The following is a 21,719-nucleotide window of genomic DNA, read 5'->3' on the forward strand; positions in this document are numbered from 1 at the left end:
ATTCAACTCGGAAGCTCTTGTGCTTCAGTCCATCACGAACGTCATGATACTCCACCGCCCCTCTTTGTTGTCAAACCCCCACCCCCATGCTGCATATGGCATGTTTGACTTCATTCTGAAAGTCCCCAAAGATAGGATGGGTGTAGACAAGTGAGGCATGCATCTCCACCTTAATAGCAGAATAGCAGTGGAATTGTTGGGAAATGTGTCCTCAACAATAGTGCGATCACATGATTTAAATATCATTATTAAATCTCATTTTAAGAATACATGTGGGATGTAATATTTTACAGTCAACTGGTCCACACATATCGGTAATGATTGGCTGACTAGAGTTTGACATTACTGTCGTGCGACGGTGGTGATCAGTTGATCCCCTTAGGTCATACCTATAGGGAAATACTCTTAATTGATTATTTAATTAATCGTATACTGATACGAGTTAATTAAATTGCTTAAAATTGACGGATGATTTTGTGAGTATAATTTACGTATCTTATTGTAAATGTGATTAAATAAGACACGGTCTAAGTAATCGAATTATTTTATTACTTGGATGAAATTATTGTTTACAGAAACAATTGAATCGGAATGAATAAATTATTATAAATACAGAATGTTGTAGTTTATAATTTGGAAACATTTTTGGTACAAGTAATTACGAATTACTAGTCGATTTTGTAAATGACATATTTTATGAGTATGTTGATTTTTAATATGTTAAAAATACATTACAAATTCACATGTCAAGTAACATATCACATATGTCACAATTGACAAATGACAAAATAAAATGGACCTTCCATTTTATCTTGTATGTACCGAAAATTAGAAGGAGTGTGTGTGGAATAATTATGTTGATTATTTTAATAAGAGAAAACATAATTATTAAAGTCTAATTACTAGCCTTGCACACCTACCTTTTAGAGAAGAGCAAAAATGAAATGCATTGGGCATTCTACCCAAGAAAATTTCGGCCACTCCACATGAAAAGAGAAGTGAGCTTTTCTCTTTCATTATTCATTCAATCTTCCCATCTAATTTTCTAGTGTAAGAAAATTCATAAAATGCTCTCTACAATCTTATGAGATTTCTAGAGAAATAAATCACATAATTCCTCTTCTCTCAACCGAAATATGTGAGAGTACAAAAACATTTTGTGTCATTTTTAAGTAAGACTAATTTTAATACTAGATCATATTATTTTAGTCTTTAAGATGTATTCCTTGGGTATATGCTTTTGGGAGGGATTCTACTCTTGAATCCTTGTTCTTCCATTTGGAGAGCTCAAGAACAAGTGAGTAGGAGGACTCACTTGTGCCCATAAGAACCGAAATTACAATGTAAGGGTGATTTCTTCTCTATTTTATTATATTGTTTGCATGCATAAAATCCGTATTTAATTTTATGACAAATTAGTTTAGACATATATGAGTATGTTTTTATGTATATGAATCTACATTTCCTTCAATTGGTATCAGAGCCACGGTTGTTTGCATGCAAATTGGTTAAAAGTTTTTCCGAGTTATATGAATAACAAATAAAACTTGTAAAATTTGTGTTATTATGATATATCACGAAATTATTACATGCATGTTAATATTTCTGGTCCTAAAGTGTTTTAGGATATTTTGGTTAATTTTTCGGATTTTTATTGTTCATAATTTACAATAATGGCATTTAAATGTGATTTTATGAGTAAAAATGTCATTTTTGGTCTAAAAATAGCTATACTTCGAATTTTCACTTGGTTTTTGGATATGTTGTCACATATATTATTATGAGATAACCTGTAAATTTTCATAATTTTTGGACTTGTTATGCTCGAAAAATGAATTTTTCATTATTAAATTCGGATTTAGGTGAAAAATAGGTTTATATGAGTTAAATTTCGAATCTGGTCATAGAAAATTAATATGTTGTCACATGCAATTTTACAAGATGTGTGTAAAATAATTGGCTATAAAGAAGTCTTTTTGCATGATTTATGGATTTTTGAAGAAAAATAGCATAAATAGTGACATTATTAGTGAAAAATTAATAAAACATAATCTATGACTTAGGAAAAACGTCTAATGTTGCATTTTATTATCTTTTTCAGATCTAAAATTGAAAAGTTAGTGAAAATAATTTTTCCATGTTTTTATGATTATTTTATTATAAATCGATAAACCGCAACATTGTTTTTCCGGAAAAATTTCGAAATTTTTAACCTAAGATTTTGAACATTATGAGTGTCATGGAATTTTTCCAGAATGTTCATGAATTTAAATTTCAAATTTTGAATTTATTTGAAATTTTATGATTTATTTGAAGTTTAATGGCTTATTTTTGTAATTTTGGTCCATTTATGAACAATTTTGTACATAAAGGTTAATTATGGTCAAATTATTAGTGAAGACTATATTTTGAGTCCTAAGAGGTTAGGGTAATTAACTTATGCATAAATATGAGTTTATGTATTTTTGTGATTGTAAAATGTTGAAATCACGCAAATCCGTAAAAACCGAGTAATATACGATATTGGCTAATTAAAGGCGATTTAGCATTAAAATTAAGCATGTTCATACATATTATAATGCTGCATTTTCTTTATGATTGTCATAATTTTAATTTATGTAATTTTGAATTATGTAATTTTACTTAGTATGGCCTTAGTTTTTTAATTGGTATTTCCCGAAATGTATGGGAATATCGATTCGGTTGTAATTTTTATTGTGATCTCGTATCACCGTTTTGTAATTTAATAGATTTATTTTATTTTAGTTACAAATGTATAATAGGAAATTATGTAATTTATTATGTAATTTTATTCATTCCGGAGTTCCCAAAGACGGATTACTTCAAGAATGGCGATACATAAAGACGGTGTTACCTCGAGATGCGTGCCACAACCGAAGTTCAAGGGACCAATGGAGTTGGTTTCCGAATATGTAATAGATTAATAGTTTTTCTATTTTAGGAAAGGCCATACTAGGATTTATTTATCTTTTATGCTTGCATTTTATTTTATGTCACATGCATCGCTAAATCGCCATAACTAAACATGCATTGTCTTTTATCGAGTTTATCGACCGTGTCAATTAAAATTATCGTAGTTCACCGCTTTAGTTCACTTAAAACGTGATAGATAATAAATTGACATGACCTCTCGCTAAAACTATCAATTGAGACATAGCCTTACCAAATAGTAGAAACCATGAAAACCTATTTCGCGAGGGAGTGCGCTCGGCCACACCGGGATACAAACCTTGTTACGTAGGGGAAGTGGGTGATGAATGTTAATCCACCGAATTCATGTTGATGAGGGATGTATCGGCCCCACCGTGCCCAAGTTAACGTGGGTTTGGATCATGGACACATTTATTCGAAATTTGGATTGAACTCAACAAAAGTATTTGATAAGGGATGTATCGGCCCCACCGTGCCCTTGTCGATGTGTTTTGGGCTAAAGATAATTGTTAATGTAATATTATCGACCAAGAGTTCTAAAAGTAGAATCGATTAAAGAGTTAATCCACCGAGTTATATTGATAAGGGATGTATCGGCCCCACCGTGCCCAAGTTAATATGAATTTGGATCTTGGAATCATTTATCATAGTTGGGTAGAGGTCACTATGTAAATGCTTTACTTGTTATTTACAAGTATTAATAAAACGATAAATGTTAAGTTTTCCATTATTCCGTTATCATATTGTTCTATTTCTTTACCACAACTCATATACCATATAATTTCGATTTTAATTCAAATCTCCGTTAAAACATCGTAACTAAAGACAAATATGAATTTGCTTCTAAAACCTCATATGAACCATTGCTAAAGATCTCTTGTAAAGAGTATAGATTAAAGTTATTCATTATCAAACAGGTTTTTGATTCTTGACTAACACATCTACTTACAATGGATTGTTTTTCATATACTTAAATGAATTAAGTACCTTGAAGCGATAAATTGTTTTGGTGATTAGATTTTCAGAATTCGTAATTGACCAAAATAACGCAACCACTTCAATGAAAGTTTTAAGATTAAAACGAACAAATGAAGAGTGATCTTCATGAATTCAATTTTGCTTCTCAAAGCAAAGACTCATTGAATTGAGTGGGAGCATTCTCTTAAACCGTTAAGATGAGAATGAGGTTCAAGAAGTAAAGATAATAATGGAATTGATACAAGGTAATGTTAAAGGTAAAGTTGTTGAGAATGACGATACTAAAGCTGTCAATCCCGACCGATAAGTTCCCATTGTCTTAAATGTTAGACACGAGAAAGGAAACTGCCCCAAATTATTGAAGAATCAACAAGTTAGTTGTGGGACATCTAATGGGACCTTCTTCGTTAAATGTTTATTTGATTAAACATAAATTTTGCTAGTATTACTTCGTCAATATTAGAAACCGGTGGAGGTTTTCATCATTGTACTTGATACATAGGATGATTAGAATATGACGACTAGCAATAATAATGTCGAGAGATAGAGTAATTGTGTACTCAATCTAGTTTTTGGATTTAAAGTTGTACTTAATTATGACTATTAAGTGCATAAACTCTAAATAAGAATATAAACTTGTTAAGATACAAAAGAGGTTTTCACTTTTGTGACCCTATACACCACGATTTGATGTATGGCTAGCCCATTATCAAGGTGATTATATTCTAAACCAAACTAGAATAATATATCATGAAGATGATGTAAGATTCAAATTGGTAACCCAAGATTAAACCTTAAATTTTGGAATGATGAACGCAAAGAGTTATCGAGTACTCTTGAAACCATTAGATTGTTAATGGTATATGCGTATCTTGTATTCAAAGCAAGATGTCTCATGCCTTTTGGTTGAAAAGGAGATCGAGGTTGTAAATCATCTATCCAAAATAGGTTGATCATTATCTTTTACCAACGATTTAAGTTGACACTAATATGTTCACTTAATAAGGTAAATAGAGAAATCTTTGAAGAATTTCAAAGAGTTCAAGGAATCACGATTTAAGTCGTGATGGGATTATCAAAGTGAAGACTTTGATATAAGCCAAAGGAAATGTGATATAGTATCACAAGTTAATCTCTCTTAACACGCATTATGGAATAATGTGTGATTAGATAAGAAATCAAACGCTATTCGATATGGTTTGGATTTCAATCAAGTTACCTTGAGTTACTTGATCCTTTTGGGGATTTTATCATTTTTGTCTAAATTATTTTTCCACTAAATCGAATCATATGAGATATGAAATGGTAAAAGTACCATGTTTGTAAGTTTTCACAAGAAACAAATGCTCATTTTTCCTTTTCCATTATCACGAGTACGACGGGTTTGCGGCTCGTGAAGCTGTCTTTCTAAAATACAAGTTTATTTTTAGAAGACAGAGTGGGAGAAATTATTCAAGAGCCACAAAGAATGCCACAAAAATGTTATGTCGCAAGTTATGTCGCAAGAAACTGGTCTTTCTTGGCTACATGAGACGTTTTGTGTAAGACGTTGTTTCTTCAAAACCTAGGAGGTTAAATTCGTCACTTGTTAAAAATGATGAATTCATGCTACTTTTAAGAAAGTAAAGAGCTTATAACTTACAAAAGAAATTGGTTGATTCAAGTTGATTACTTCTGGAAAGTAATCGACAAAGGACTTACATAAGAGTGTTTAAGTCACAACTCAATACAAGGCTTAGAGCCATGAAAATCCGAAATAAAAGGCTTGATTAGTGACAAAGGATTTTGCACTAATAAAGAGATATTTCATAGCAAGATTAGTTGCAAAGGGTTTTGCACTAATTGAAATGCTTAAGTCTATTTGGATCTTCTTAGGGATTGTGTTTCATTATAAGGTTATGAAATACACAGCAAGTGAATCTAAAACCCACTTCTTCAATAGAAGCAATGTATTCAATACATGTAATAAGTTTTATAGATTCTTGCAATCCTAAGATAATGTGAAACTTAAGAGAGGGTCTTAAGTAGGACATCAATGAGTTAGAATCAACATTTTGATCATGTGATAAAACATTTCTCGATAAGTCGAGAAGTTGTGTTTATACATGAAGTTTAGTGGGAGTTACGGAATTTTTAATTAGTCCGATATGTGGATGACATATTGATCATTGAGAATGATTTAAGACTTTTGGAGTATTATAATACATCTTGAATATCCGGATTTATGAAGATAAATCCACATGATATTAGTGTCAATAAGAAGTCTTATGTTGATAAGATTCATGACTAATTCAATTATATTGAACATATTTGATTGATTTCATTTGCTTTCATTTGCCGAATCAATTAAAAAGAAATGATGTATAACACTTCATATGCTTTGAGTATGATGGACTGTTTTCAAAATCGAATTTAAGTAATCTTTACCAAGTAAGCTATAAAGATTACCCTTAAGTGCATGCAGAAGCATTAAGGAAGTAAAGCAAAGTGTTTATGATGCAATTTTGTGTAAGGGTGTTACACAAGTGACAATTGACAATTGAGGTTGCGCATGGTTTCCGACAAAACCATAATCAAAACACATTAGGATGGTTAAGATACCATTGTGGCAATATTAATTAAGAAGTAGATTTTCTAGAATCGTTCTAGGCAATAAAGAACAATGAGAGATATTTATAACGGAAATTGAGTACACTTGCAATCATGAGATGTGCAAGAGGATGAGTCCCGCATTTGTGAAAACAAAGTGGGAGCTACTCTTAGGCTAAGAGGGCCTATGTCTTGATTGGATCTTGACACGTACTCAGAAAGTTTTGTGATACAAATGTATACATTACAAAGGAAAACGAGTATGTAGTAAGGTTGAGTAAGGTACAAGAAATTGATAAAACCTACTAACCAAAGCCTTCTCAAAGGCTAAACATGATGAGTCATGTCATTTCAATTGAATTGAAAGTAACAACTACATGCAAGATCAAATTAGATTATAGGATATGAAATAGTAATCAGGCATTGACTATTCATATGTGATAATCGCATTTGTCGTTCGAGTTTTTCTTTAAAAACTCCTTTTATACTTTGTTACATCCAAACGGGTTGTAGTGACAATTGAACCCCGTTAAAGTGAACACGGATTAACATTGTATTCGCCCATAGTCACTTGTATGAGGTGACGTCTCGAAGTGACTAGAGTGTGATGCGATTGATGGTAAGTTCAAATGCCATAGAGTCATGTGAGATGACTAGTCGATCACATAGGCAGACTGTTAGGAACTTTTTGTCGGGCCTAATGACCGCTTATAGAGTTCTGGCAAATTTATATAGCCTGGTCGTGGCGAGAGCTGCTATAGTATTCAAATGAGTCGATTCTTTTGACTAAAGACTATTCACCTAAGATGGCTCGTTTCGGATTAACTTTGATTTGTGTTACTACGACCTTCGTAAATGGGGTCAAATGGGCATATTTTGGGTTATGATGGTCGTGGCTAGTCGAAGGGAATGAGTGCGATAGGAATTGTCCACCCCTTGTCGGGGTTAAAACAATATCTCAGGGCCACTCGAGGAGTAATGAACTGGAAATGCGTGGCCACGCTCGGAAAGTATCTATGATAGATAAGTCCGGTCAATCAGTTATTCTCCAGATCGAGGAAACCACTCTCGATATGATCACTTGCAAGTACGACCCGAAAGACACCTTGCATTGAGTGGGAGATAGTAATAGGACAAGAGAATTGGTGACGCACACTTGTCGAGGACAAGTGGGAGATTGTTGGGAAATGTGTCCTCAACAATAGTGCGATCACATGATTTAAATATCATTATTAAATCTCATTTTAAGAATACATGTGGGATGTAATATTTTACAAGTCAATTGGTCCACACATATCGGTAATGATTGGCTGACTAGAGTTTGACATTACTGTCGTGCGACGGTGGTGATCAGTTGATCCCCTTAGGTCATACCTATAGGGAAATACTCTTAATTGATTATTTAATTAATCGTATACTGATACGAGTTAATTAAATTGCTTAAAATTGACGGATGATTTTGTGAGTATAATTTACGTATCTTATTGTAAATGTGATTAAATAAGACACGGTCTAAGTAATCGAATTATTTTATTACTTGGATGAAATTATTGTTTACAGAAACAATTGAATCGGAATGAATAAATTATTATAAATACAGAATGTTGTAGTTTATAATTTGGAAACATTTTTGGTACAAGTAATTACGAATTACTAGTCGATTTTGTAAATGACATATTTTATGAGTATGTTGATTTTTAATATGTTAAAAATACATTACAAATTCACATGTCAAGTAACATATCACATATGTCACAATTGACAAATGACAAAATAAAATGGACCTTCCATTTTATCTTGTATGTATTAGAAAATTAGAAGGAGTGTGTGTGGAATAATTATGTTGATTATTTTAATAAGAGAAAACATAATTATTAAAGTCTAATTACTAGCCTTGCACACCTACCTTTTAGAGAAGAGCAAAAATGAAATGCATTGGGCATTCTACCCAAGAAAATTTCTAGCCACTCCACATGAAAAGAGAAGTGAGCTTTTCTCTTTCATTATTCATTCAATCTTCCCATCTAATTTTCTAGTGTAAGAAAATTCATAAAATGCTCTCTACAATCTTATGAGATTTCTAGAGAAATAAATCACATAATTCCTCTTCTCTCAACCGAAATATGTGAGAGTACAAAAACATTTTGTGTCATTTTTAAGTAAGACTAATTTTAATACTAGATCATATTATTTTAGTCTTTAAGATGTATTCCTTGGGTATATGCTTTTGGGAGGGATTCTACTCTTGAATCCTTGTTCTTCCATTTGGAGAGCTCAAGAACAAGTGAGTAGGAGGACTCACTTGTGCCCATAAGAACCGAAATTACAATGTAAGGGTGATTTCTTCTCTATTTTATTATATTGTTTGCATGCATAAAATCCGTATTTAATTTTATGACAAATTAGTTTAGACATATATGAGTATGTTTTTATGTATATGAATCTACATTTCCTTCAGGAATAACATTAATAGCAGTAGAATAACAACACATTAATAGCAGAATAGCAGTAGACTAAATTTAGCAGCTACTTTGCTGTTATTGCAGACACTATCCATTTCTACAAAGAATATCCGTTTTTTATTCAAAAATAACAACACATTAATAGAAGAATAGCAGTAGAATAACACAACAACAGTAGAATAAGAACACATTAATAGCAGAATAGCAGTAGAATAACAACACATTAATAGCAGAATAGCAGTAGAATAACAACACATTAATAGCAGAATAGCAGTAGACTAAATTTAGCAGCTACTTTGCTGTTGACACGTTTATCGCGTACCTGTCAAAAATAACCAACTGGCCAACTAACTAATATAGCTAGGGAAGTCGGGTCGAATCCACAGAGAGGTAGGAAATTGGCTGCTAAAACTAGGCTCGTCCAAGTAACCAAAATTGGGGGTTATAAAATTGTGATTTCTAAACTAAAAGAGTAAAGAAAAGAGAAAGAGAAATAAAGGAAGAGGGTTTAACAGATAAAAGGGAATAGCTAAGACAAGCGGTTCACCACAATCGTCCGGTCGAGTAATCTAGGTCCTGTGTCAATGCAAGTATAGTCTAAGGGGTAGCGAACGTCACCTTTCGGTCCTTAATTCACCCTAAAGTGTAAACAGTTTAACTTTCGTCCTCGCTGCAATACTCTATTGTTCGCTACTAGTCTCCCCCTTCCAACCTTTCGGTCCAGGTCAAGGTCCACCAAGAATAAGGGTCTAATTGCGTCGACTCAATTAGACAATTACAATTATATGTAGCATTTTAACAACATGGACGATACTAGCATTAATCCAAAGAATTCGATTACTCTCCTTCAAACCATGGATCCCCTATAGTCTTAGCATAGGGAATTAGCTACCCATAACTATCAGATTAACAATTACAATAACCAAACAATTCAAACTAAACATGGTGAATGATCTAATTGATTGAACAAGTAAAAAGAAAAGAAAGAAAAGGGATTAAAGCAATAAAAACGATTAAGGAATAAAATAGATTGATAATACCGAATTCGAGTAGCAAAGTAGTGAACAAAGATCCGAAGAACTGTCAAAGGTAACAGTAGAAATGTACGTGGTAAAAGTGATGGGAGTAACGTAATGTTCTCCTCAGTCTTATACTGTAAAAACACCTTAAACCTAATCTATGGACTGATTACAAAAGCCCATAAAGGATTAGGCGGAAATGAACCAAAAACACACGAAATCCTCTCGATCGAGCAGAGAGATTACTCGATCGAACACCAAGTCACTCGATCGAGCTAGGGCAACCTCTCGATCGAGCACTGCTGTATGAACTTCCTCGATCGACTCCTCCAACCAGTCGATCGACCGGCTTGAATGTAGAAAGCATTCGATCGAGCACTAAAGCACACGATCGAGCTATATAAGCGCACCAGGACTTGAATTCCTTCCTTGACTCAGCTCATACGTCCTCCAAGTGTAAGATTCCTAAGCTCCGGCTCCTTATTTCCCATGAATGCATACGATTGGGACAATTAAGGCTCGATTTAGCTCCTCCTCGGTCATTTCCTGCAAATTACAATAAACGGACCAAAGTAGAGTGTTCGGGGGTATTTGTAGCCAGATGCTACATAAAAAGCACAGAAATGCGTGTAAAAATGAGGTGAAAACCTTATATAAAAGACACGCATCAAATCTCCCCAAACCAAACCTTTGCTTGTCCCCAAGCAAATATGAATGCAACTAAGGGTGAACAATAGAACGGGACCAACGCATCAGCTACAAATCATCCATCAGAACAAATTTAATGCAACAAAATGACAAAGCGGCAACCAAAAAGTGCAAACGAGTTAAATTAATATTTCAAGCTTACTGAGCTGTCGACCTTGCAAGATTCAAAGGTGTCGGACTCTCACGGGTCGCTCGTCACTCAAAATCAGGTACAGGGTGAGTATATATGTGAAAGATAGGAAGAAGAAAGACACTCACCTAACTCGACCTATAAGAACATGCATGCAGCTAACATGAATAGAGTCTCTACAACCGTACATACGCATTCCAACCATACTAATGACCAAGACACGTGCCGAGGACTTACATTTGGGTTAGTGAGGTAATGGGTAGGAAGGGGCAAAAAATGAGTTTGGATATGTGGGGTTAATAGCTAGGCTAGCAACAACGGATCCAAAAATAGACTGCATCCCAACTTCGTACTCATTACAACAAGATGAAACGGTGCAAAACTATGCACTAAACTTCACAAAATACCAAAAATCGTCAACTCCCCATAAAATATAAATAAGGCATGGGAGTGTGAAACATTGTGTAATTCTCATATTTTTCTTTCATTTGAATTTTTCTTTTTTTTTTTTTCTTTTCTTTTCGCACTTTTTCTTTCTTCTTTTTTTTCTTTTTTCGTTCCATTTTTTTTTCAATTCAACACATTTTTTTCTTTTCTTTCCCCTCAATTCTTCCGCCAACTTCTGAAATCAGATGAAATAACCATATTGCAATAACACATTCCAAGAACTACTCGTTACTAGCTTAGCTAGGGTAGGAAATATTATAGAAAGTAGTTGATAGGACAAAAAGGCAATTTGGCTATGTGAGGCTCATGGGTAGAATGAAACAAGGGGAACTGCCTCTCTTAACACGTGTCACCATCCACAGACCGAATGCATACAGGTATTAAGAAGACTAGACTCATGCTTATGCAAATTGATGTTACATGTCTTAAAGAGAGTACTACTCACATCCTAAATGAAACCGGTCATGAATGTCACCAGTTTATAGAGCTCTAACCTCAGAATGTATTGTAGCTTGCCGACACAAAGAATCAAGTCTATTCGTTCAGATAAGAGAGAAATAAAAACTCGTAGATTATGCACATAAACATGCCAGCTAAATGTCAAGAAAATGCAAGTCTCAAAATAAGGATTCAATGTAGCGTCAATGTTCAAACGTTCCGACTCAATTTAAACATGAAAATTTTGAAAATTTTTGAATTTTATGATTTTTTTTTTTTTTTTTTGATTTTTAGAATTAATTATTAATTAAAACAACAATGCATGCGGAAATAAATAAACGTGCAAGCAAAAATGCAAGAAATAAACGTGCAGACACAGATATGGATGCATACCTCCCCAAACCAAACCGTACAATGCCCTCATTGTACCAAAAATAGGGGAAGAAACGCAAACTGAAAGGGAAAGGAGAAGTGGAGTTGGAAAAACTTACAAAACGTCATATAGCGGGACCTCCCCAAACCGACCATGAACATGGGAGGTCAAAGAAAGTCAAACAGTGGCTTTATAGACGCAAAACAGCGGCTGGAGGTCATTACCCTTCGATCGAGCACCTGGAATAGCTCGATCGAATGTTTCACAGCATGAGTGGACTCGATCGAGCACAGCATCACTCGATCGAGTCAGCACGGGTAGGGATCTGGTCGATCGAGAACATCACCCCTCGATCGAGTAGCAGCCGCGTCAGAAAGTGCTCGATCGAACACCAAAACCCTTCGATCGAGTGACTTCTGCCTGTAAAAGACGCATAAAGGCAAGGAAGGCACAAAAATTGTTCGGGAAGCAGCGTCTAGAGTTCGACGTAAAGCTAAGGAAAACAAATAAAACAATTAAAACAAATAGTTCAACAAAAGCATAAATAAAACTGTCCGGGCTGCCTCCCGGAGAGCTGGTTTAATAGGTCCCGCACGACCTTTCTCGGTATCAAGTAATCGGCGCATCGAGCTCGTCAAGCGCAAGACTTCAACGCGTTGTCCGCTTCATTCGCCTCATGGTAATGCTTCACATATTGGCCATTCACCTTGAATCTGTGGCCCTCGGAATCTTCAAGTTCTACGGATCCAAATTTGGTAATTTGTCACCGTGTATGGACCGGTCCACGGACTTGACTTGCCAGAAATAGTCTCAACCGGGCATTAAACAAAGAACACCTTTCGCCCCACATGAAACTCCCGAGGTAGGATCCTCTTGTCATGCCATCTCTTCGTCTTCTCCTTGTAAATGCGTGAGCTGTCATAGGCATTGAGCCTAAACTCCTCTAATTCATCAAGCTGCAAAAGACGATTCTGACCACACAATTTAGGATCATAATTAAGCTCACGAATTGCCCACCAGGCCTTACATTCCACTCAACGGGTAAGTGACACGATTTCCCATAAACTAACCTATAAGGAGATGCACCAATTGGTGTCTTAAAGGCGGTTCTATAAGCCCATAATGTGTCATCTAGCTTAAGACTCCAGTCTTTCCGTGATTTAGAAACTACTTTAGACAAGATCTCTTTCAGTTCACGATTAGAGACCTCTACCTGGCCACTAGTTTGGGGATGATACCCCAAACCACGCCGGTGTTGGACACCAACTCTGACAAGTATGGAAGTGAGTTTCTTTTCCTTAAAATGCATCCCCCCATCACTAATGACGACCCTAGGGACACCAAAACGGGGGAATATGATCTTTTTGAACATCTTTATCACGGTCTTACCATCACAATGAGGTGAAGCAATTGCCTCAACCCATTTCGACACATAGTCTACAAACTACCAAAATGTACTGTTACCTTTATTGGGACGGAACGGTCCTTGGAAATCAATGCCTCGGACATCGAAAACCTCGACCTCTAGGATGCCGTTTTGTGGCATCTCATGTCTCTTCGAAATGTTCCCTGATCGTTGGCATGCATCACAAGTTGAAACAAAAGATTTGGCGTCAAAGAAACAAAGAAGGCCAGAAAAACCGGATGAAGTACCTTAGCCACGGTGCGCGATGGACCGTGGTGACCACCATAAGAAGAGGAGTGACAGCCTTCCAGGACTATTTTGGTCTCCCACTGCGGAATACACCGTCTGTAGAGACCGTCGGCACATTCCTTAAACAAGTAAGGATCATCCCGGAAATACCGCTTAGCGTTATAGAGAAAACGCTTCTTCCGGCGAGAAGAAAGGTCGGTAGCACTTGCCACCGACAACGAAGTTAGCTATATCTCGCATACCAAGGTTCCTGGTCAACAATAGACGATATAAAGAATTAAACTATCGTCAGGAAAAGAATCATCAATAGGTAGAGAATCTTCCCCTTCTTGTCGCATCAATCGCGACAAGTGATCGCCTACAACGTTCTCGGCTCCTTTCTTATCCTTAATCTGCAGGTCAAACTCCTGAAGAAGGAGTATCCATCTCAAGAATCGCGGTTTAGCCTCCTTCTTAGCAAGGAGGTGCCTCAAAGCTGCATGGTCGTAAAAAAAAAGTGACTTCGACCCAACTAAATAAGTACGAAATTTCTCTAAGGCATAAACTACGACTAATAACTCCTTCTCAGTGGTAGTGTACTTCACTTGAGCCTCATCCAGAGTTCGGCTCGCATAGTAAATAACATTCAAGGCTTTGTCTTTCCTCTGGCCTAGCACCGCTCCCAGTGCATAGTCACTCGCGTCGCACATGATCTCGAACGGCAAGTCCCAGTTGGGAGGCTGTATGATCGGCGCGGAGACTAAGGCCTGCTTTAACCTGTTAAAAGCAGAAAGACAAGCGTCAGTAAACACAAAAGGGGCATCTTTAAGCAACAGCTGTGTAAGTGGTTTAGCAATTTTGGAGAAATCCTTGATGAACCGCGATAAAAAGCGTGACCAAGGAAGCTCCTCACCCCCTTAACATTAACAGGAGGTGGTAATTGCTGAATCACTTCCACCTTTGCTTTGTCAACTTCTATTCCCCTATCAGAAACTAGGTGCCCTAGGACAACTCCCTCGTTGACCATAAAGTGGCACTTCTCCCAGTTCAGCACAAGATTAACCTCAATACAAATGTGCACGCAACACTTTCTCAAGGTTAGACAGACAGTCAGAAAAATCACTTCCATATACGCTAAAGTCATCCATAAAAACTTCCATGATCGACTCAATATACTCTGAAAATATCCCCATCATACACCTTTGGAAGGTGGCAGGGGCATTGCACAAACCAAAAGGCATTCTGCGGTACGCAAAAACATCCTTAGGACAGGTAAATGTAGTCTTGGCTTGATCGTCTGGGTGGATAGGGATCTGAAAGAACCCTGAATACCCATCTAAATAGCAGAAAAATTTATGAGAGGCTAACCTTTCTACCATTTGATCAATAAAAGGAAGGGGGAAGTGGTCTTTCTTAGTGGCGGCATTCAGCTGTCTGTAATCTATGCACATCCGCCAACCAGTCACTACTCGGGTAGGTATTAATTCGTTTTTCTCATTTTTAACTACAGTTGTCCCTCCTTTCTTCGGGACTACCTGTACTGGGCTTACCCATCTAGAATTACCTACCGAATAGATAATACCTGCATCCAGCAGCTTCATTACCTCGGCCATCACAACATCCCGCATCTTCGGTTCACCGACGCCGACACCCGCCCGCAAGGTTTGTGATCCTCCTCCGACTCTATCCTGTGCATACAAATATCGGGACTAATCCCCGTGATATCATCCAATGAATAGCCCATTGCTTTCTGTTTTTCTTAAGTACTGACTAACAAAGAAGTCGGTGATCATCACTAAGCTTGGCACTAACAATGACCTGGATCTTTCTCGTATCGTCAAGAAAAGCATATTTAAGATGAGATGGGAGAGGCTTACGTTCTGGTACCTTTACCTCAATGGAGCAAAGAGTGCTGATCATTTGTTCCACTTGCTCTCCCTCATGCTCATCTAAATCATCGACAAGCAAATCCAACGCAGCGTCATCGTCCTCTCGGGCTATCTCGTACACTCATCAAAAAGCATGAGAGCTTCCGGTGGGTCCTTCATAAAAGAACCCGACCAGAAGTCATAAATAGACTCATCAATGGTATCGACCGAATAGCAAGTGTCCTCTATCATTGGGTGGGCTAGAAATCTTGGCAAACCGAATGTGATAGCGTCATCCCCTATCGCAAGAGTCGACGCCCTTGTCGACGTCAATAACGGCCCGATCGTACAAAGGAACAGTCTTCCTAAAATAATTTGGGTCCGGGTGTCCTCAGCTATATCCAAGACAATGAAATCTCTTTGGGATGTAAAGCTTGCCTATTTTCACAGCACATCCTCCAAGACACCTAAAGGTCTCCTAACGAGATCTATCGGCCATCCGTAGGGTAATGTTAGTCACTTTGAAGTGACTCGGTTTCAATTTCTTGCGATGTGACGGGAAGGGGCATGACACTAACACCGGCACCTAAATCGCAAAGGGCCTTATCAATAATCAAATCACCTATGACACAGGTAATAGAAAAGCTGCCCGGGTCTTTCATTTTTGGAGGGGCCTTATTTAACAGTAGGTTACTAGACTCTTCCATAAATGAAATCGTCTCAAATTCGCTCAAATTCCTCTTACGCGTCACAATATCCTTCATAAACTTAGCGTAAGTGGGAACTTGAGTGACAAGTTCAGAAAAAGGGGATTACGAAGGTTCTTCACGATGTCCACGAACTTACCGTCATTGTTGCTCGATCCTTGCGTCCTTCAGACGGCTCGGGAAGGGTACCCTGGTAGCGATGAGTGGTCCCGCAACCTTTCCTTTCCTCTTATCAATTCGTGACGTCTCCACAGCAGGGGGAGATGACACGGTGGCGGCATTAGATATTAAATTAGGATTCTCGCCACTTACAGTGCTGGATCGAACACCCTTACTGGTCGATCGACCAGTTTCTTCCTCAATTTCATTCGATCGACATATCTTGACACTCGATCGAGTGTCTTCTTCAAAGATATTCACTCGATCGACCAACTTGGAGCCCCGCACTTCTCGATCGACCGTCATTGTCACTCGATCGAGTGGATCGGGTGGTTAGAACGCTCGATCGAGTGGATGTGTTGCTCGATCGAGTGGTTATCGCGACACGCAGCAAGCATTTCTCGCAGAAACTCATCTAAATCGTCATCTGAGTCATCATCAGCTGTCAACACCTCGTTTTCTTCGTGAATAAGGTCACTTTGGAAATTCATCCCACTGACGGAATCGCAATTTGGAGGAGTCTTGGCTTGGTCTGCCGCGAGTGTTAACTGCGCGACTTGCTCTCTCAACTCCGATATTGAAGATCCGATTGCAACATGATGGATTTCGGTTCGGCAATTGCTTCTCTTGAAGAAGGAGAGCCCTATTTGTGATATTGGCGTGGAAGGAGTGGAAACGCTCTTTATCTCCTCATATAATCGGGAGAAAGGAACTCCCCGCTTGAACTTCTTATATGCAAGGGCACGCTCTCACACTGCCGTGCATTCGTAAAGGTCATGTCCTTCTTCACCGCATCTTCCACATGGCTCTGTATGCTCTGTAATCGTAGGCATCCTGGCAAATAGGCTGCTATCCTGCAAAACTAATCAAAGCTTTGCGAAAATGAGATCAGTCTCAAGGAATGAATTCCTTGAGACGAGAGACAAACTTAATTAAAGCAACAAATATGCACCACCTCCCCGGCAACGGCGCCAAAATTTGACACGTTTATCGCGTACCTGTCAAAAATAACCAACTGGCCAACTAACTAATATAGCTAGGGAAGTCGGGTCGAATCCACAGAGAGGTAGGAAATTGGCTGCTAAAACTAGGCTCGTCCAAGTAACCAAAATTGGGGGTTATAAAATTGTGATTTCTAAACTAAAAGAGTAAAGAAAAGAGAAAGAGAAATAAAGGAAGAGGGTTTAACAGATAAAAGGGAATAGCTAAGACAAGCGGTTCACCACAATCGTCCGGTCGAGTAATCTAGGTCCCAGGTCAATGCAGTATAGTCTAAGGGGTAGCGAACGTCACCTTTCGGTCCTTAATTCACCCTAAAGTGTAAACAGTTTAACTTTCGTCCTCGCTGCAATACTCTATTGTTCGCTACTAGTCTCCCCCTTCCAACCTTTCGGTCCAGGTCAAGGTCCACCAAGAATAAGGGTCTAATTGCGTCGACTCAATTAGACAATTACAATTATATGTAGCATTTTAACAACATGGACGATACTAGCATTAATCCAGTAATTCGATTACTCTCCCTTCAAACCATGGATCCCCTATAGTCTTAGCATAGGGAATTAGCTACCCATAACTATCAGATTAACAATTACAATAACCAAACAATTCAAACTAAACATGGTGAATGATCTAATTGATTGAACAAGTAAAAAGAAAAGAAAGAAAAGGGATTAAAGCAATAAAAACGATTAAGGAATAAAATAGATTGATAATACCGAATTCGAGTAGCAAAGTAGTGAACAAAGATCCGAAGAACTGTCAAAGGTAACAGTAGAAATGTACGTGGTAAAAGTGATGGGAGTAACGTAATGTTCTCCTCAGTCTTATACTGTAAAAACACCTTAAACCTAATCTATGGACTGATTACAAAAGCCCATAAAGGATTAGGCGGAAATGAACCAAAAACACACGAAATCCTCTCGATCGAGCAGAGAGATTACTCGATCGAACACCAAGTCACTCGATCGAGCTAGGGCAACCTCTCGATCGAGCACTGCTGTATGAACTTCCTCGATCGACTCCTCCAACCAGTCGATCGACCGGCTTGAATGTAGAAAGCATTCGATCGAGCACTAAAGCACACGATCGAGCTATATAAGCGCACCAGGACTTGAATTCCTTCCTTGACTCAGCTCATACGTCCTCCAAGTGTAAGATTCCTAAGCTCCGGCTCCTTATTTCCCATGAATGCATACGATTGGGACAATTAAGGCTCGATTTAGCTCCTCCTCGGTCATTTCCTGCAAATTACAATAAACGGACCAAAGTAGAGTGTTCGGGGGTATTTGTAGCCAGATGCTACATAAAAAGCACAGAAATGCGTGTAAAAATGAGGTGAAAACCTTATATAAAAGACACGCATCAGCTGTTATTGCAGACACTATCCATTTCCACAAAGAATATCTGTTTTTTATTCAAAAATAACAACACATTAATAGAAGAATAGCAGTGGAATAACATTAATAGCGAGAATAAACAACAAAGCAGCAGAATAGCGTAGAATAACACAACAGCAGCAGAATAGCAGAGTAACACGGGAATAATAGAGGAATAACAGTAGAATAGCAGTGGAATAACATTAATAGCAGAATAGCAGTGGAATACCTTCATCGGCCCTACTTTCTCGAGCATACTATGCTCATTGGCATTATCCATCCTCCTTTGTGTATGCCTTTGCTGCTCTATTGCGGAATTGTACCTCATCCAAAACTCGACGAGGGTTCCAAAATGGCTTTCAAACCGCTTGAAATAGCTGTTTGAACTTTCGGATCTCTGGGTTGTTCGCAACAAACAACCTAGAGGCAGATCCCGAAAGTATGCCGGTATCCACTTTTGTCTGATTGCAAAGACATACTTCAACCACCGGTTGCTTTCCATACCATGGGCTTCAATAACAGATCTTCGATTCTGTTCAAATTCGTGTGGCTCAAGGTCGACATCCCACACAAAGGCATTTATGTCGGTCATAAATTCCGTATCATTGCAGATTGCCCTTCCCACTTTCTCAGGCATTTTCTGCATGATATACCACATGCAATACTTGTGGAGAGAATGGTTGAAGACATTTGGGCAGGCTTTTTTAATTTCCGGGCACTGGTCTGTAATTACACATTGAGGTTGCTGCTGTCCCATTGCTTCGAGGAATTTTTTAAAAATCCACTCAAATGAATGCTGACTCTCGAAGTCAAGTAACCCAGCTGCAAAAGTCACCGTCTTCTTGTTGTGGTCTACTCCGGTGAAGGGAGTAAACACCATGAAATATTTGTTTGTCCCATAAGTAGGGTCAAACGAGATCGTGTCTCCATATAACTTGTAGTTGTTTATCCCTTCCTTATCAGCCCAAATAACCTTCGTCAAGCATTTGTTCTCATCCTGATCATAAGCAAAGTAGAACCCCTTTGTTTCAGCCAGCATTTTGAAATGCCCAATGAACATTTTAGCATCGTTATCCCCAATGTAACACTTGATATTTCGTTTGAAGTTTTTGAAGTCTAGCAAAGAGGCACCGATATTCTGATAACCATTTGAGTATTCCTTGAGAATTCTGAAGCTCAATGTTGGACCTATGTTGAGCTTAGTATGATCAATAATGGTCCTCTTAATGTAGTCATGGACGTCCCTTAAGAGCTTCTGGAACTCCCTGTTTTTTGAGTAAAGAGAGTGATTGTGAACGTCTACAAAGACATCCACAATATACCCAGCCGGTCTGTCGTCTGTTTTTTCACAGGTTCTCAACCTCATGTGCGCCTTGCAGCCACACCTTGTCAGAGCATGCTTCTTTGGCTGTCTAATTCGTCGGTCTTTGTTCTCTCTCGTACTCAAATTACCAGACTTCATGATTTGTTGCTTCAAGTCACGATTTTCTTTTCATATCCCTATACCCCCATCATTCTGGACCAGTGATTTGACGCCGACGCCCCCTTATATTGCGCATTTGTGTACCTTCTCACATCAAATCCGCAAGCCAGTGCATATATCTTTGTAGAACCGCATCTTTGCATCCTCCAAGGTAAGAAAGAACATGCCACGTTTAGGCGTAAAATCACTCTCAACAGTCCTTACTCACTCGGTCCCCGGGTGTACTTCTTTGTAATGAAGAGTTGAAACAAACTCATCGTTTTCTTAAATCGAACGAACAGGTTGGCTGGTGTATATATTGTTATTAGAAGAATCCCAAATAGGTAAGATCGCATTGTCTTCAACAATAGACACAAGAGAAAGATCTGCGACGAGAAATTAATATAATGAGCACGGTCATTGGACAACAAAATCACAATAACATCACAATAAAAAAGAGCACGGGGAGAGATCAACATTGCAAAGTAATGTGACAATAACAAGTATGATAACAAAGGTGTGAAAACAGACGACAATCAATAACATCACAATAACACTAAATGTGTTTATCTTATGCTACTCTCTTATCACCCGTATATTTTCACGCTATCGCACAATAATATCACAACAATAGGAGCATAATATCGAATAAGAGTACAATAATATCAACATGTTTCTCTACTTTTTTACAATAATAGTAAAGAATATCGAATAACAAGATTTCGATTCTACTTTATTACATACGAGATAATCTTTGTATTTATTATGTAACTCTTTTGCAAGGCATATATTTTCATGTTTCTTGCACAATAATAGCACAATAATGTTACAATAATATCACAATAATAAATCGAATAATATAATCATGTTTCATTTGTACGGTTACAATAATAGTACATTAATATCGAATAATGATTCTCTTTTTTCTATGTAATGCAAGCCGGTCAAGATAATAGTATCGAGAATAACAATTTGAGAAACACATAGAAATCAATAATTGATTTATAAACACTCGGTGATAATAGTACATTAATATCGAATAGCAGTTCTCTTTTTGTACTCGAATACAAGCCAGACGATACAATAATATCGAATAATAATTTGAGAAACACATAGAAATCAATAATTGATTTATACACACTCAAAGCTAATAATAGTACATTAATATCGAATAACAGTTCTCTTTTTCTACTCTAATACAAGCCAGATAAAGATACAATAATATCGAACAACGGTGAGAAACATGTAGAAATCAATAATTTATTTATAAACAACGGCGGATGAAGAGATAAGAATGAATAGCAGATTAATCTGTTTCCATATTCCTTTTCGAGTTGATTTCTTCGCTAACATTGTTATTGATCTCATTTGTCCATCTTTTATACCGAAAAAAAGTAAAATCAAGTATTGAATTCAATT

At 37.3% G+C, this 21,719-nt stretch overlaps 1 protein-coding gene across 1 annotated transcript; it reads right to left on the minus strand.

The window, feature by feature from the left end:
• Positions 1-9,237: 9,237 nt before the first annotated feature.
• On the minus strand, positions 9,238-19,595 carry LOC141649115 (protein FAR1-RELATED SEQUENCE 5-like). Its single transcript, XM_074457814.1, has 2 exons — positions 19,068-19,595; positions 9,238-9,303 (listed from the first exon to the last, which is right to left on the minus strand). Exons 1-2 carry the CDS (start codon positions 19,593-19,595, stop codon positions 9,238-9,240), a joined length of 594 nt encoding a protein of 197 aa, XP_074313915.1.
• Positions 19,596-21,719: the final 2,124 nt, after the last annotated feature.

The sequence above is a fragment of the Silene latifolia genome, chromosome 3, assembly GCF_048544455.1.
Source record: "Silene latifolia isolate original U9 population chromosome 3, ASM4854445v1, whole genome shotgun sequence".
Lineage (NCBI taxonomy): Eukaryota > Viridiplantae > Streptophyta > Magnoliopsida > Caryophyllales > Caryophyllaceae > Silene > Silene latifolia.

What these genes read in the sequence shown, in the direction of transcription:
- LOC141649115 (XM_074457814.1), bottom strand. Translation starts at nt 19,595, where the DNA reads ATGGGACAGCAGCAACCTCAATGTGTAATTACAGACCAGTGCCCGGAA. An exon ending in AGAAAGTAGGGCCGATGAAG is followed by an intron (nt 9,304 to 19,067) that starts GTATTCCACTGC and finishes TATTTTTGACAG; the next exon opens with GTACGCGATAAACGTGTCAA.